Source organism: Pyxicephalus adspersus, chromosome 1, assembly GCF_032062135.1.
Source record: "Pyxicephalus adspersus chromosome 1, UCB_Pads_2.0, whole genome shotgun sequence".
Classification (NCBI taxonomy): Eukaryota; Metazoa; Chordata; class Amphibia; order Anura; family Pyxicephalidae; genus Pyxicephalus; species Pyxicephalus adspersus.
In genome coordinates this window covers 30,739,944-30,757,152 of record NC_092858.1, presented here as the reverse complement: position 1 = coordinate 30,757,152, position 17,209 = coordinate 30,739,944, and the positions used below count along the sequence as shown (strand labels likewise).

At 36.3% G+C, this 17,209-nt stretch overlaps 1 protein-coding gene across 1 annotated transcript in view; it reads left to right on the top strand.

Moving 5' to 3' along the window:
• Positions 1-17,209, top strand: part of RNF17 (ring finger protein 17) — a 56,770-nt gene that overhangs the window by 35,745 nt on the left and 3,816 nt on the right. The window contains exons 16-28 of the mRNA XM_072405367.1: positions 1,700-1,850; positions 4,011-4,129; positions 5,295-5,385; positions 6,099-6,214; positions 7,620-7,906; positions 8,899-9,065; positions 10,985-11,104; positions 12,113-12,193; positions 12,281-12,406; positions 12,709-12,765; positions 13,783-13,899; positions 15,753-15,897; positions 16,791-16,926. Of these exons, the coding sequence (XP_072261468.1) occupies positions 1,700-1,850; positions 4,011-4,129; positions 5,295-5,385; positions 6,099-6,214; positions 7,620-7,906; positions 8,899-9,065; positions 10,985-11,104; positions 12,113-12,193; positions 12,281-12,406; positions 12,709-12,765; positions 13,783-13,899; positions 15,753-15,897; positions 16,791-16,926 (1,713 nt within the window). The remainder of the gene's footprint in view (positions 1-1,699; positions 1,851-4,010; positions 4,130-5,294; positions 5,386-6,098; positions 6,215-7,619; positions 7,907-8,898; positions 9,066-10,984; positions 11,105-12,112; positions 12,194-12,280; positions 12,407-12,708; positions 12,766-13,782; positions 13,900-15,752; positions 15,898-16,790; positions 16,927-17,209) is intronic.

Genomic DNA, 17,209 nt, shown 5'->3' with positions numbered 1-17,209 from the left:
ATTCTGGTATGTTTACACATTTACAATTCATAGCTTAGTAAAAAATACATGCAAGCATACATTCTAAGTGGAGCATCTAAACAGAGGGTGTTAGTAAGTGTTTCTTCATTAACCTCCTGAATGGTAACCCCGAGTGTGGCTCAGGGTAAAAAAAATAACAGCTGATAGCGATAATGGCCAGCCACACTCGGAGTACCTTGCCTTGTACCCTTACCTTACCCTTGGCCGTATCTTTATTAGGAATTTACTTACAGTCTTTAAATTTTCGTGCAAAAAGTGTTACAATTTTTTTTTTGCATTGTAGGCTATATATAATTAAGCAAAACTCTCCAAAATAAGTTCAATAGTTAATAAATTTATTAAAATGATTTTGAATTTCCTGCCACTAAGTTGACCTGCGGGGACCTGCAGGATGCTGGGAGACAGCGACGGAGAAAAAGGTAAGTGTGTGTTTTTTTGTTTTTTTTTTGTTTTGGTTTTTTTATATCTTAGGTTAAAGTAACCCCGAGTGGGACTCAGCATTACAGCTTTTTGCAAACAAAATCCACCCCAAGTGACACTACCGCTTAGGAGGTTAATGACCCCGTGAATAACCAGTACCACCTGCATGGGTTCAGATTTTTGGCACTTTGATTTATTTATTTGACGCACTGGTCAGTGTAATTGTGGGAGTACTAAACTTTTTCACATGACTTAAAACCCCCTCCTTATAATAACCATATACTGGAAGTCCCCGGGTGAAGGACAGACGCCTTCTAGATACAAACAGGGGCTTCCCTGCTCGCCCATGTGCAGAACGGAGGCTTGAACAGGGGAGGGGGCAGTTTGCATGCCTTGCAGAAGAAATTTTTTGCTTAACACAGCTGAGGTTGTGGGCGATGTTCAAGAGCTGAGCTCTTTCTGCAGCCTCTTGTAACTCTTTAATGACCAAGACTTTGCTTTGCTTTTGCTTTGTGATTAACTTACAGTGAGGATTTTTCAATCTAACTGACACCATGCTGCCTAATAATATGTTGAGACAAACATCTGTTCCAATAGCATTTAGTAAAATAATGTACCTCTTCTGACTTGCATACAGGCAACTTAAGAACAAACCTATAGTCCCTATCTCGTATGTAACCCGAGGACTACCTGTACAGGGGTAAAATCATATAATGCATAATTGGAACCAGCTATTCATTGCACAGGCTGGATTTAGTTGTAAACTAAACTAAGTGGGGTAACTCAGACTTAATTGGGAGAAGGATGACCTGCCAAATGATGTGCACTGTCAGGATTTGGCTCCTGTTACCTGCGCAGTGTTGTACAGATTGAGGGTATGAGCTGGGGAGATTTTTATACAAATATCCTTTATCAGAAGACATTTTTCCAATCACGATGGCAATCAAGGTTTAGCCAGCCTTGATTATGTACGTGTTTTTGTAATAAGTCACTGCACCATTTCAGATTCGGTCACATGAGTAATGAGGTCTAAATAGGTGGAGCAATATGCCTTTTAATAAAAATCATTGTAGCAGTGATATTTTTAGCATGACCATAAATGTCGTGGTCTGATCTGGTTAATCTATGTATGGGCCTGCATACGTGGATGCAAGTTGTATAGGTAAGCGATCACATTACATAATTTTAGTAAGTGCTGGTTACCCTATAGAACCTCCTGCAAGGTTAGTTCTAATGTTGTAAAACAATTTGGTTGTAGCATGGAAGCATCTATGTTTGAGAAGTATGAAAACTCGAAACCAGAAAGCACCGAATGGCAGGAGGATATGTATGTTGCTGTACGGCTGTCCGATAATAATATTTGGAGACGTGGAAAGATTAAAAGCATGTTACCTGAACAACATGTGGTGGTGGGTTTTGTTTATTTTATTTCTAATGGATCAGAATTAAATTCAACTTGTGCAACCATATAGAATTAGCCTATGCTTTCAAATATAAATTTCCCTGTATTATGATATATCTGTGAATAAAACCTGTTTTTTTTTTGTTCATTTTTTCTTTAACTTTTAAAATATTCTGATCATCTTTGGTGTACCACTTCCATTTTTTCACCATAGCAAAGATAATTCATGGGTTAATACAGGCACCTAGGAGATAAATATGTTATACACACCAGAAAAGTGCATGCCATCTTGCATCTGATCTAGTAGTGTGCATGCAAAAGATTGTGCCTTGCATGATACAATCAAATGACTCAGTTTATGCACAGAGCCAAATCTGATGCCAGGTCATTTGTTTGGAAGGCCCCGATGGCATGACAATATAAAGAACATAGGACATAGTGATGTAATGATTCCAGAACCCACCCACTCCAGAGACACAACCTGCCCACTTCCCTGAGCCTGCGATCCGTACAGGGGACATGGTCTGCGGCTCTGCAGGGTGTGCCGTCCCAGCAGGGTCCTTCTGCTGACCCCGCTTGGGGGGCGCACTTGCCAGGCGACTACTGCTTTAAAGCACAACTGCAATAAGGGTTCTAAGGCTGTAACCATCCATGAAACTCCTGAAAATAGTTACTTGGCCAATTTTTTTTTAACTCTGATTAGAATGCATAATTGATTGACCTGAAACAGTTATACAGGGAAACATGGAATTCATGATAGGCATGGATTTTTTTTCCCTTTTAGCTTTGCTATTTAAAAGTGAACTTTTTGATTTTTTTAATCGTAAACATTTTTATTCATTCATTTGAAAAATATTTTCAGTTTTTTCTGTCCATTTTACATTTGGTTGTATTTGATTTTGTGTTTAAAGGTTCTATGTATTTGGGAGTGACAGCTAAAGGAGCATTAGTGCCATAACAGTAAATATGTCAGGGATGGGTTTTTGGTTTGGTCTAAATTGTCTCAATAATGCTTTGCAGCTCAGTGTAGCATCTCAAAAATGCTACATTTTATAGTTAGCATACCTGTGTGTGCCAAGGCATGTTTTTTTAAAGCCTGCTTTTAATACTTGTTTTTCTCTACATCAGGGGTCCCCTACCCACCAGCCAGTGCCCCAAGCGAGAAGGATTCCACCTGTGGGGTCCCACCGGCTAGACCTGCAGACTATGTCTGTGGACACAACTCGCCCAATCTCCCATCACAGGTTCAGACCTGCGATGGGAGAGTGGGTGGGTTGTGGCATCATGAATGAATAGTAGGAGAGGATGCTAATCAATTCCTTCTAGTGAGAAAAAGACACATACCCTGATAATTCGATATGAAAGCCAGGGTATTTGTTTGTTGTGGCAGTGTATTAATTATAATATACAATATTATTCCTTGATTTAAGGAATGGAAATAACAAGAAGGTGCAAGTATTTTTCAAACACACATTATCTGACTACACACATACATCTGACTAAACATTATCACTGCAAGTATTTTTCAAACACACATTATCTGACTACACACATACATCTGACTAAACATTATCACTGGCAATGTAAGAAAATGGGGATTCAAATTGTGTTTCGATGCGTTTCGTCTTTAAGGCTTCTTCAGGGGACTCTTTAGCATGATGTTGAACTGCAGGCTGCATATAAACATATTATGTCGATAAATACATGATGTACAAGGAGTGTTTCAATTATAACATAAACATTTTTTTCAAAATTTCTCGTCAGGTAATATTTAAGATATATGACATTATGATGGCTTAGGTATATATACGTAAGGCAGAAAAAGTAAATCACATGGTTTTAAACAGATATATATTATTCACATTAATTGGATATTGATGATATCTATATTTAACATCCCAAATTTAATAGTAATGTACTATTTATCATAGTAAAAGATAAAATGTGGCATCATGACGTCACTTTGGGGGAAGTTTCTTCCCCTTTTGAGTGACACACTGCTCCCCACGCATGGCGAGCTCCAAAAGGTTGAGGACCACTCCTCTACATAGGCAGAATAAAATACCTGGGGTTGGAGGTGGCTGAGGAGGAGAAATCGGAAATACTAGTAAATGTTTATTAGCAACATTTTGTAATATGATATATGTAATAATGTTCTTCTCCTTAGGTGTTTTGCTATGATTTTGGAATGGAGGAGATGACTAATGTGATCAATTTGAGAACATTGGATGATAACCTGAAGATTTATGGTACTATGTGCCTGGAGTGCACCTTGATGGATATACAGTATGTTTCAAAAATGTACTTTGTGTTTTTTATAATGTAGTGTACAATTCATGAACATATTTTTCCCCATAAGACTTTACAAAGAACAATAAATTATTAAGATCAGTTCATGCTCTAAATGCCATACTACAGTCTTCTACATATTAGCACATCCTCTAGGTTTAGTTTTGGGTTAAAACCAGCTGATTTTGTTTAGAACATACCTTTCTAGCTTTTTAAATCATTTATTTTTCTCAGTTGTCCAAAAAATGGGTAAAATTTAGACAACTGGGTTATACTTCCCCCTAGAATAGAATTGACACTAGAAGACAAACTGTAGGCCTACCTAATATAGCCCCATTCATATTTAGCAGGGTTCGGTTTTGCTAGTATCTTTGGGGATGAATGTCTTTTTCAGAACTGCTTATTTCATAGTCTTTTCAATGTGTGTGTTTTTTTCCCCCAGTCAGCAACTGCTGGTTGTTTCTGACCAGATCCAAATGGTTATGGAGTCAGACTGGCCAGCCTCTTTGGCTGCGGTTTGTTGGTTTGCATACTTGAGTCTGATACCCTGATTTATTAAAGTTCTCCAAGGCTGGAGAGGATACACTTTCATCAGTGGAGCTTGGTGATCTAGCAAACCTGGAATGGATCTGGTCCAGGACTGAAAACATTTCCTAACAAAAGGAAATGACTTTCATTTGGAAATGGAAATCCATTCCAGGTTTTCTGGATCACCCAGCTTCACTGATGAAAGTGTACTCTCTCCAGCCTTGGAGAGCTTTAATAAATCAAACACTGAGTCTCTGCTGTCACTGGACAAGTATCTTTCTTCAGAGGAATTGTAGACAGCAGCTACCCAAGCAAAGGGAACCTATGTCCTCTCATACTGATGTGGTAGATTCTGCACTCAAACTAAAGATTCAAGCTTTTGCCTCTTCTACCTCAATCTTGGCCCTCCTTTCACAAGTATTTTCAGTCATCTTAAAGTTTCTCCCTCGAAATCTTTTCACTGCACTCTATGCAACTAACCAAACAAAACCATGAAAGATACAAATATTTAATTTTCACAGTAAATAAAAATTGTTTGCTTAAAATACACTATAGTGTATGAGTGACTTACAAACCTGAAATTGTTTTAGTACCATGTAGAATTTTGTGTTTTTTATAATAATTTTTTTTGTAGGCCAGCTGGTGGATGTAAAAACTGGACAGCAACTGCTTGTGACTTTATTTCCTTTTATCTTAATGGAGCTACAGCAAAAATGATAATTGAAGTACGTAATAGAAAAGCTTCTTGTTCATATTTGTTTATGCATTATTAAATACTAAAAAAAAAAATATGTTACTAAACTGAACTTCAGTCCATCCATATGCTAATTTCCCTGTGCTTTTTCTGTTTACAAAAACAAAAGTTATAGGCTATGCTTAGCTTGCATTCAACATGCTTACTGCATAGGTTGACATTGAGGTCCTTCTGATGAGATCCTGGAAATCCTTAGTATGGGATTATTATAGTTTTCTGGATCTTTCTGGAGGTTGCATGGTCACTCACCAAGTGGATATCTAGCCAAGTAGAGTTTTTTTTTTCCCCCTCTTAATGCTTTGACTTGAGATAGGGGATAGCGGACCTGAAATATTTTGCAATATATTTTCCTTACAACAAGATACTAGCTATGTGTGTTAGTATCATAGTTTGTTATCTCTTTAAACAATTTCAGAGGTTAAATGACCATAAAATAATATAATTCTAAAATTATATTTTATTAAATATTTCCTGTGGTGTGTTCTAACTCCATCCAGATTTTGTTTCTGTCTCCCCCGGGGTCCCCTCTGTTCCTATTACTTGTGCTGCATGTCACAGACAGCAATGTCACTTTTATCTGTTTGCATTTTCAAAGCATCATGTGGATAAAAATAATTTTCAAATTACTTTGGTTATAGTCATGTCTTCTGAACTCCATGTGGTAAATTGTTGATTTTTCTGTAGGAAAATGCATCACTGTGGCCTTTGCCAGTTAGAATGTTACGGAAAAATGAAGCAGGACAGCTTATTGATGTGTCTGATTTCTTGGTAAATAAAGGCTTGGCCTTAAGAGAAAGAAGGTACATATTCAAATGTTTTTGTTTCCTTAGCCATTACATTTGCACAGTTAAAGTTAATTTTTACATTGCCAGGTCTCTAAGTACTTCTTTAGTGAGTAGGTCACTGAGGCACAACAGCAGGAACTATTTCCATTGGGTGTGACACCTTCTTCTCCCTTGACAGGAAGGTTATTTTTCTTTTCCATTCAGCTTTATGGGTCAGATAACCCAAGTCCTTTTCACCATGTTCATTCTTAGCCATTGACTCTGGATGGTCAGAATTATGCTCGGACAACACAAATTTTTAAAAGGCGTGAGGAAATCTTCAGACATATCAAATTATATGTGGCAGCTTTATCAAAAAAAAGTTTAAGAAAAATTTTAATTCTATGCAGGTAAAGCTGAACTCCAGGCACAACAAAACTTATTTGAAGGAAGTGTCACTAACTCCCAACCTCCCCAAGAACAACTCTTTAAATGTTTGAGAACTTGCTTTCAAGGAGCATTGAGGTTAAACTTATTTAAATAAGTGCAGTGTTGTGCGTTGTGTTCAGCTTTAAAATTGCTTCCCCATGTACCGAAACCATAATTTTACATTTTTAATAGCCTTGCTATATAGTCTCTTGCATGCTGAAATATTGAGTTACGTAAAGAATTCTTTTTTGGGGGGTAGTGGGGTGATTTAGCAAGCCTAGAATCAATTTTCCTAAAAAATTATTTGCTATTAGCTGGCAAATTGTCCAGACCAGATATGTTCCGAGTTTTCTAGACCACCCAGGTTCTCCTATGATGGTCTGGAACAAATTTGGTCCAAATTATAGGAAAATATTTTTAAGAAAACCATTCCAGGATTGCTAGATAGCCCAGGTTCACCCATGATAGTCAATCCTCTCCAGTCTTGAAGAGCTTTTTGTTAGCTGTTCTCAGCCAGGGTTCTGTGGATGCTCCAGAGGTTGCTAGGGGTTCTTTGAACTGTTTCTGATTGAACTCGTATTTGATATTTTAAGGTTGTCTGTAAATTTGACATTCTATTCCCAACTGTAAAGGGGCCATTCTTTCCACTGGCCACCAATGTAGGAGGCTTTTTTTTCCCCTCCGACGCCCCAATAATTGGTTTTAGCAGGGGAATCAAAAGACTTTGACATATTATCAATGGTTCCTTATGGTAATAGAAAAGCTACTTTATGTTTAGATGATTGGCTGAGAGAAAAATTGTGGTGGGTGTAATATTTAAGTTCTTAGTTGTTTTCTTATCAATATTGAAAAAACATTAAAATTCCATTGACACGAGCATGATTTTAATAGATAATAGTTATTTTGTAGAAATACCTTTTGAACATTCAAGTATTTTATGTAACTAAATTGGATTTTTAAATAAGTAATTGTGCTATGAAAAAGTTTTTTTATGAGCCTCACTCTTTCATAGGTTGAGAAAACATGATTCCTTAATGAAAGTTAATAACACTGCAAGCACATCAACCACAGCACACGAATTTGAAAAAAGAGTCAATACAGAACCTAGAAACGCCAAGTCAAATGGAGAAAATAGAGTTTCACCTGAAGAAAACATTACAGTCTCTGATGAATCTGCAATGGATTTGAATACTGAGGATCCCTACCTTCCTCCACTTATACCTACTGAGACAACATTTATGGCAAAAATCAGCCATGTGGCTGAGGATGGCACAATTTATGCAATCCAGGACTCTTTGGGTAATATTTCATGTTTAGTATGGAGATCTTTATAATGTGCTACCAATCAGTAATGTAATTTTAAACTCTAGAGCAACAATGTTATTGCATTTTAGCAGTCCAAAATACTAACTAAGGGCCCTCAGCGGTGTCCCCTGACTTCCCCAAATGGCTGCAAATATTTTCCAGTGAGTAATATATAGAAAACTGTCAGATTGAGACTATGGGCATCCTGCAAGAGATTGTCAGATTGAAAAAATTTTAAAGAAGTTTTTGGAAACTTGAGACACATTACACAAGGCGTCTAAATCCACTGCTGTTACAACTCTTGCAAATCGATGTTTATGTTCCATGCAGCCCGTTATGCCTTTTTTTATGCATTCCTAGATCCATAAAAGTTCAGAGGTAAAAACAAATCCTAAAATAAGCAAAGTAGGAACAGCAAAGAAAAGACAGAATGCTGTCAAAGAAACCAAACCAATTAACATTTCTTTCACTGGCAAACGCAAACACCCAAATATGGGAAAAACACTTCTGTCTGTGGGGTGTCAGGAGCTTGCATTGGCAAGTTTCAAATGGTCATGAGTTGGGCAGCAGGTCTGTGATTGTGTGATTTCTGTTTTTTGCTTTGATTTTTTTGTGTGATTTTAAATCCAGCCCCAGGAGGGTTCATGATTTTGTTTTTGATGAATTGCACACAAAAAAAAATTTAACCAGAGTATTACGGTCATAGAGATGTGATTTCAATAATATTATTATTATACAGTATTTATATAGCACCATCATATTTTGCAGCACTGTACAAAGTCCATAGTCATGTCACTAGCTGTCCCTGGAAGGAGCTCACAATCTAATGCCCCTACCATAGTCATGTCATCATTACAGTCTAAGGTCAATTTGGGGGGAACCCAAAGAACTTAACTGCATGTTTTTGGCATCTTAATTTTGTTGAGCCAAATGTTTGTTATTTTGGGATAGAGTACTGTGTGTTTATGGAAATATTTTTGTTTTAGGTAATGAACTTGGCATCCTTATGCTCGAAATTCAAACTTCATTTAAATGTCTTGGATTAATGGCACCTTACAACTGGAAGAAAGGAGAAGGCTGCATTATTAAAGGAGCAGACACCATGTCTTACAGAGGAAAAGTTCTAGAAATCTTGGGAGGGGATATGATAAAGGTACATTTTTTTGTAAGTTAAATCAAGAAAGTGTTCCTGCTATGAAACATAGGGTTGCTGGTTGTGACCTATTTTAACCTAGGCTGCCCAGGATAAACAATCCTGAAAATGTATACTTTTGTTTAAATTAGAATTTTTTAAATTTAAACTAGAACTGAACAAATCTACATAGTGATCTTTTATATAATTTTTATCATAGAAATTATCATAGAAATGATCATAGAATTTATCATAGAAATTATTTTAGGCGTGCATGTGGTATTTTTTTTTTTTTTATATTTATTTATTTTTATTTAAGCTAAATTCTTATGTTTGCTTGTATCTGCATGCTTTGGATTTAGACTTTTGAACCATCCAATTATTAGTAGATTTTTTAATTATTTTTTGTTGTCATTCCCTAACTCCAATCTCACTGCAGCTTTGCTTATACTCATTTTATCATGGTATCATTTTATCATGCTAACAGACCACAATCGCATCCTTAACCTCCCTGGCAGTATGAATACTAAGTATTTTTAAATGTAAAAATACTTAGTATTTCAAATTTCCCGCCTTCCAGCCCAGCGCTTCCCCAGGACTCGCATCCCCAGTGTTCACACACCGGGGATCGCCAGGTTACACAGATGCCTGGCTGGCATCGCCAGGGAAAGAAGATGCCGGGCATCGCTGCTGGAACGTGGGAACCAGGTAGGTTTTTTAAACTCCCTGCCAGTTCCACCCCGAGTGTGGCTCGGGGTTACCGCTTTGGGTATGGAAAATTCAACTCGAGCCACATTCGAGATTACCGCCAGGGAGGTTAATGTGGGTTAATGCTAGTAGATTATAAAAACTACCATTGCTAAACTCATTTTAAAGAATAATAACCTCCCTAGCGGTCTAATTCCGTTCAAATTTACATGCAAAAAGTGGTAAAATTTTTTGCATGGAAATGTATTTTTCATTGTAGGCTGTTAATTCTTAGGCATAACTCGCTGATATCTAATATATTTAATAATAAACTTTAAATACCAAAACAAAATTAAAATTACTAAAAATACTCAATACAGCTATTTTGTATTGAACCCAATACAAAATATTTAAATTTCCTGCGGTTCCTCCAGACCACACCAACGCATGTACTGATGTCACCGGGAAACCCCATAAATCTCGTCTCTACACTTCGCGGCTGGAGATCGGAGGAGCAGGACATGTCCCCAGGACCTGTGGGGACCAACAGGACGCCGGGGGACAGTGACGGAGCTAGGTAAGTGGGTTTTTTTTTTTTTAAGTTAAAAGTGACCCCGAGTGTGACTTTTGCATGTAAATATTAATAATATTTAACCAATTATTTACCAATGTGCTAAATCCCAGAGGTTACCAGTTCTTGATATTGCTTTTGAATTTAAATGTATTTCACTCGTCTATCCAAACTGATTTTAGTGTTTTGTTTTTTTCCAGAACAAATGTTTTTTGTTTGTTTTTGGGTTTTTTTTGTTTTTTTGTTACCATTAATAACATGCACCCAAAAATTTTTAATGTATTTTTACAAATAGACTTGGTTCATTGATACAAAAGGTGAAGAAACACATTAGTGTGGTTCCAGTGAGATACCAAGTGTCACTATGATATGCATTTAAAGCAGACATTGGATCAGGGGCAAGTTATCACATTTGCGAATTCCTTCCCTAAAGTGTCATCTGTCCAATGCAGCCTAATCTTGAACATTAGGCTAGCAACTGTGTTTGATGACTGTGTGGTAACAGGTTGTAAACTTAACCAAGCTTTTTAAACTCATTTGTAGTTTTTTGCTTTATGTTGAGCTTTACAGCTACCCAAATTCAGCGTTCAAAGTAATCTGAGCAGGGGGTTCAGTACTACATCTGTTTGATACATCTGCTGTATCTCTAAACATGATTATAGTTTTGCTTTTGTTCTGTTAGGTTCAATATGAAGATTTTGGGTTCACTGAAAAAATCCCAAAATGTCATCTTTACCCAGCTGTGTTCAATCCATCAGTTCCACGCTTTTGCATACCTTGCCAATTGATTGATGTACTTCCTGTAAGTATTACATATTGCATGTTGTTTAACAGATATGGAGCCTTTTTTTGTTTTAAGGTTTTTTACCTGTAGTTTTTAGTTTTATCTAATTATTTTTCTGTAAGGTTTACACAATTAAAGGAAGAATCTGGTTCCTGTTGTAACACTAAAAGCTTTCGTTTATACCTTTTATATATATATATATATATATATAATGTTAGTGCTATTTTGTAAATCTGTTTTACCATTGCCCTATAATGAATAATCTTTTTTTGTGTTGACATTCATTTCCATTGGTTTCAGCTGACACTATCTGTATCATATTGACCCACCAGAAAAAAATTGAAACTGCCTACTGATTTGTATATCACAACACCCACCCCCTACTCGTTTTATGTTAAGGACCCTAACATTTCTAGAAACTTGTGTTGGTAAATTACTGCTCTGGTGCTGCTTCATTAGATCTTCAATTAGAATTGAAGTAATTCTGGAAAATATCGAGACTTATCTCTTTGTTAAGCAAAAGACCTTACTACTGTTTCAGTATAAATGAACATATCTTATCTCATTAGCTGCAGCAGCAAGTTGCAGTGCTGCTTAGTAGGCTAATGATTTTAAATGCATTTTAAAAGCTTTTCAATGAACACTATTTGACATCCTCTATAGATTCTTTCAGCTTTGCTTTAAATTGGTTTCAGAACAGAGTTTTCTTTTCTCCTTGAAGCAAATTTCTCACTAAACAGCCTGAAACTTGCTCAAAGCTGGTAGAGGCTAGTCCTGGACACTGTGTTGTGTGGGACCTAGTGATGTGAGAATATTCAAGTGTTTTATCAGCCTATGAAAAAGCAAATGAAATCTGAAAATCAATGCACTGCTCCTAGGAGACCATGGAGGGCTTAGCTTTATATCAGGCACTCATTTGAAAAAAGGCAGTAAATTGGAACAAAATAAAATGTCCAACAAAAAATACCATGCTTTTCACACTGTATATATTTCACATAACTAACCTAACGTTTGCTCAATTTTTAGGTAGGTGACCGCTGGCAAGCAGATGCCATAGAGTTTCTTAAGGAACTTCTCTTGGAAAGACTTGTCACCATACATCTTGTGGTTTGTTTTAACATTTATAATGTTGTGTGTCTGTGTATGTGTGTAAAAAAAAAAATGTGATTTAACAGTATTTTCCCCACACTATAGGAACCACCAACATTTTGTGAAGACACTGCTTCTATCTACCTGTATTGTGGAAATGCTTCAGTGTCTTCTATCCTGAAGCAGTATTCCTATGGTATTCCTAAAGACTGTGAGAGAAAATCAAAAATTGTACGTATATGCACCTCCTTCATTATTCATATATTCCCTGTCATCTATGCTGTACTGGTGTAGCACTGGATGAAGTTTATATTAAAGTGGAAATCTCTGTATGAGTATAGGGTATTTCCCAATGACGTGAGTAGCTAGTAGGAGCTGCCATGAACAAACGTAGCGACTGTTAAAAGTTTTTCAAGGTTTCCAGCTCTAAAATTTACCATCTAATTATGTTTGTTCTTTTCCATGATTATTGGATTGGGTTCGCTTTAATAGTTTACTGCTAAACATCATGTTTTTGTTATGATTCTTTGTAGGTAACACAGAGTGTATCCCCTCTTTTCCATGAAAAAAATTGGAGCATTGATTTCGAGGTATTTTAGCCATTTTCTTCTTTCCTACAAGAAAACAATATTAAAGGAAATACGGGGACTGCCTTTGCTGATTTTCTTATGAAAATGTTAGTTTGAGTTTGAATCAGTGACCTGTGAAAACCACAGATCCGAATGTCAGAACTCAAAACTAAGTTCTGTTTGATACTTGCCTCAGGTCTAAATGGCAGGCAGACAATTTATTAATATTAATAATATTACTTTTAAGGGTGGTTTATGGCAGCTTTCATATTTGATACAAGTTTCCTTTAACTAGTGTTTTTTTTTTTTTTGGTTTCATCAACTGTTTTAACTTTTTACATCTGAAAAATATTTGTTAAAACTAAATACTTTCAAAATAAAATCAGTCCACACAAATTTGTTAGAATTTTTATTAATTGTCTTGATAGTTAGACATTCTCAATCACAGGGCCTGATTTATTAAAGATCTCCAGGGCTGGAGAGGATACACTTTCATCAAGTGGGTGAGTTGGGTGATCCAGCAAACCTGAAATGTATTTCTTCAAAGTTATTTGCTATTTGTTAGCAAATGTTTTGAATCCTGGACCATATTCATTCCAGGTTTGCTGGATCACCCAGCAATATTAACATCCATAAAGGAGTATGTTAATTAAACTGATCTTATTTATTATTTCCACTTAAAATATATTCATTTCTGAATATCAGGGTTTATTTAGTAACTAGATAAATAGTATCAAGCCTTAAAATTCCACCAAGGTACCCAAAAGTATATCCATTGGTGATGGTTTCAGGGAATTCATGGTCTATAAATTTAGGGTTGATAAAGAGCTCTAGTCCTAAAATAACTTCTTTCCATGGCATCTTGTGCATTTTTATCACAGTGATCACCCACCAGTCTATACGATATCAGGTCCTACTTCTCTTTGCAGAAGTTGTAAAATTGGAAAAATTGGAAGAAGATGCAATAATGATGGACGTGTAGCTTTTTTCTCCAGAAACCTGGTATCGTACTAAATGGCTTTGTGCATTTGCTTTTAGGAATTGCTTTATAGTGATTGGGATACCCCTATACTACATAAATATTGTCAATCATCCTTGCCTTCGACAACAGAAGTCTTTAAAGTTAAAGTGACCCACTTAGAAACACCAAACCGGGTAAGTTGACTTAATACCCAACAAATTTTATATTATATTTTACCAGTGGTAGCATCTCTAACATGATAAATCGCTGTTTTTGGTAGAATTTCTTTTTGTACATGGCAGATAATTTACTAGTAGGTGTATTAGAGTAATAGAAACAAAACTAACAAACCCAACTGATATGACATGCATGTAATTGAATCATTATTTGGACTTTCAAAATTGATTCTGTGAAAAAACAGGTGTCAATTACAGGACTTATTTAGGGAAGGAGGGCAGCAAATGGTATACATGCTGGTTATTGTACATTTCTTTCTGAAAGTAAAGTAAAATCGGACATTCCACACATTGTTTAGATGAACAGCATACCTTGATTAAAAAGTTGATTGGGAAGGGGAAATCATATAAAGAGTGCAGAAAGTAATAGGCTGGTCAACTAAAATGATCTCAAATATTTTAAAATGGCAACCAAAACCTGAAAGACATGGAAGAAAACTGGAAAACTACCAATCAATGGATCGAAGAATAGCCAAAATGGCAAAGAATCGGCCAATAATCAGTTTCAGATAAAAGAAGGTCTAAAGTTACCTGTGAGTAATCTTACAATTAGAAGATAGGCTATATGAAGCCAAGCTATGGGCAAGAAGCTTTTGCAAAGCCTCGAAGTTAAAAAAAAAAGAACCTTGCTGAGGTTACAGTTTGCCAAAGAATACATTGACTTGCATAAGGGGAAATGGTGCAGCATTTTGTCAACTGATAAAAGTAAGATTGTCCTTTTTGGGTCTATGGGCTGCAGAGAGTTTGTCAAATGACCCCTAAATACTGAATTTAAGGTCACATTACACTGTGAAGGCAGTAAAGCATGATGGTGCAAGCATCATGGTATAGTGCTATAGCTTATCATACTATGGTGTTGGGCCTTTTTATCGCATACCAGGGATCACGGATCTCAGTTTGAATACATCAGAATACTTGGGTCATGTTGTCTCATGCCCAAGAGGAAATGCCCTTGAAATCGGTGTTTCAACAAGACAATGAACCCAAATACACCAGTAAATGAGCATGTTTTGATTTGAAATATAATGTGCAGCGTTCCCAATGCATTTGTGTGTATGGAAATAAAAAGCCTATTTCGGGTTGACGTTCAAAAATCTGGCAACCTGGCATGTCCCCAACCTGTATTTAGTGTAGCAAGCAGACATAACAGCTGTTTCTGCAGAACAGCACCAAACTTTAGTGGCCAAACAGTGTACTGCAGTCCTTGTATTGTAAATGCGATCCGAAATTCATGCCGGGAAACTGAAGGATTCAGATTACCGATCCCCAGATTTTCGATTGTCAACCTGTATAAGGATTTTGAGCTTTATTCAGGTTTTTAAAAACTCTGGGTGATATGCTCTGAACAGATTTTTTTTATAGATCAGTCCCTGATTTGCTCACACTGCTTCAGCCATAGTAACAGCAGTCAGCAAAGTTCCCCCTACCTTTCTATACAGAAATGTTAGGATTATTGTTCTGTCAAGCAGTTTCTGTTGTGCTGGCTCACTTTAAAGAAAACAATTGTATTCACCAAAGTAAATATATCCCCCTACAATCCATTTAATATAAAACATTTTAGCTTCTCTTTAAATAGGTATAATATATATATGCACGGGTCATGTACTGTAAGTATTTGTTTTTTATGACTGCAGTGAACTTTAACAATGTATTAAAATATTCTTTTTTCTATTTTAAGGTTTTATATATTTTTTTTTTGTTTTGAGTGTTTAATTTGGTGGTGTTATCTTATCTCACTGTCATACTTACACTAGGTATGTTAGATATGTCTTGCAAGCTTTTAAAACATCTTTCATGGTTGTTTTGTACAGCTGTTTATTTGTATTGAGAATGAAGGACAGATACCAGAGCTCAGCAGTGGTGATCAAGAAAGTGACTGTGATCCAGTTGCATGCAGACTGAAGGACATTAATGACCAAGCAGATACATTGCCATTCTTGACGGACTTTAGAACAGGTACTGTTGGATTTTAAAAATGTTGCAATGTTTAGAGTTCTCTAAGTCTTAAGGCTGCATGTACACGTGTAATAATTGTCGTTGGAAAGGATCTTTCATAATCCTTTCCAACGACAAAGACTGCATGATGCATGAACGAGCTCTGTACATACATGCTCTATAGAGAGGGGAGAATGACGGGCGGCACCCCGCTGCGCGCTCTCTCCCCTTCACTCTCCTTTAATTATGATCGTTCGTCATCCGTAGATCCACTGGGATGGTCGTTGGAACTACGGACGATGAGCGCTGTAAACACGACAGATTCTCATTCTATATAAACCCTGAGGCGATTATCAAACGAGAATCATCTGACGTGTACTTACCCTTAGACATGTCTGGTGAGAAATGTAAAAAAAAAATATTAATTATTTAAACAGCTGATAACAGATAGCAGATTACAGAAATAGAAGCCAAGTTTTATCCATTCCTTAGCAAGACCTCTGACTGCCCCCTAACTAACTAACCATCGTGATGATGGCATTTCTCCCACTTTTTGAGCCTTGGTCCTATAGTAAAAAATCAGCAATTACAGCAATTCAGTGTTAATAAAGTTTTCAGTGGGTATTACAGAGCCCAACATGAACAGAGCACAAAAATGTTTACTAATATAAATAGGATCTTATTAAGTGGCAGAAATGTCACCAAATTATGAATCGGGGTGAGAGGGCTTTTCTGAACGATCAATAGTGGAGGGAAGACATAGACTGTATTGTGTTCTTTCTTCCCTGTTTTATGTCCCAGTATTTATGCAGTGCTGCACCTCTTAAGCGGCAAAACATTTTGCAAAAAAAAAAATATAAATGTTGTTTTTTTTCTGTTTTGTGATATTTAGTTATTTTTTCCTTCCCCAACAGAATTGCCATGTCTTGCCGTTTACAATGACAATATGCTACATAGAGCAAAGTTAGTGTCTGTTAAAAGTTATGATCCTGTAACCTTTATTGTGGAATTTGTTGATTATGGATCAACAGCAGTTCTTGAAAGCTACAGGTAAGAAGTCCCAAAAAGTATCATCTTTATCCAAAACACCTGTTTTATATAACTTTGTGGTAAAGATTCACTGTTGAGATAAGATACCCACCAACTTATGGAGTGTGTAGCTTTCAATGAGTTAGTAAGTGGGCTAGTTATAAGCGTGTGTGTGTAATATTTACTGTATATAAACACATTTTTTATTAACCACCTAAGCGTTACACTGAGGTCTAGATTTCTGTACCAAAAGTGATCCACTGTTTTTCATGAAATTTTTTTTTTAAATTGTAGACCTGTAACT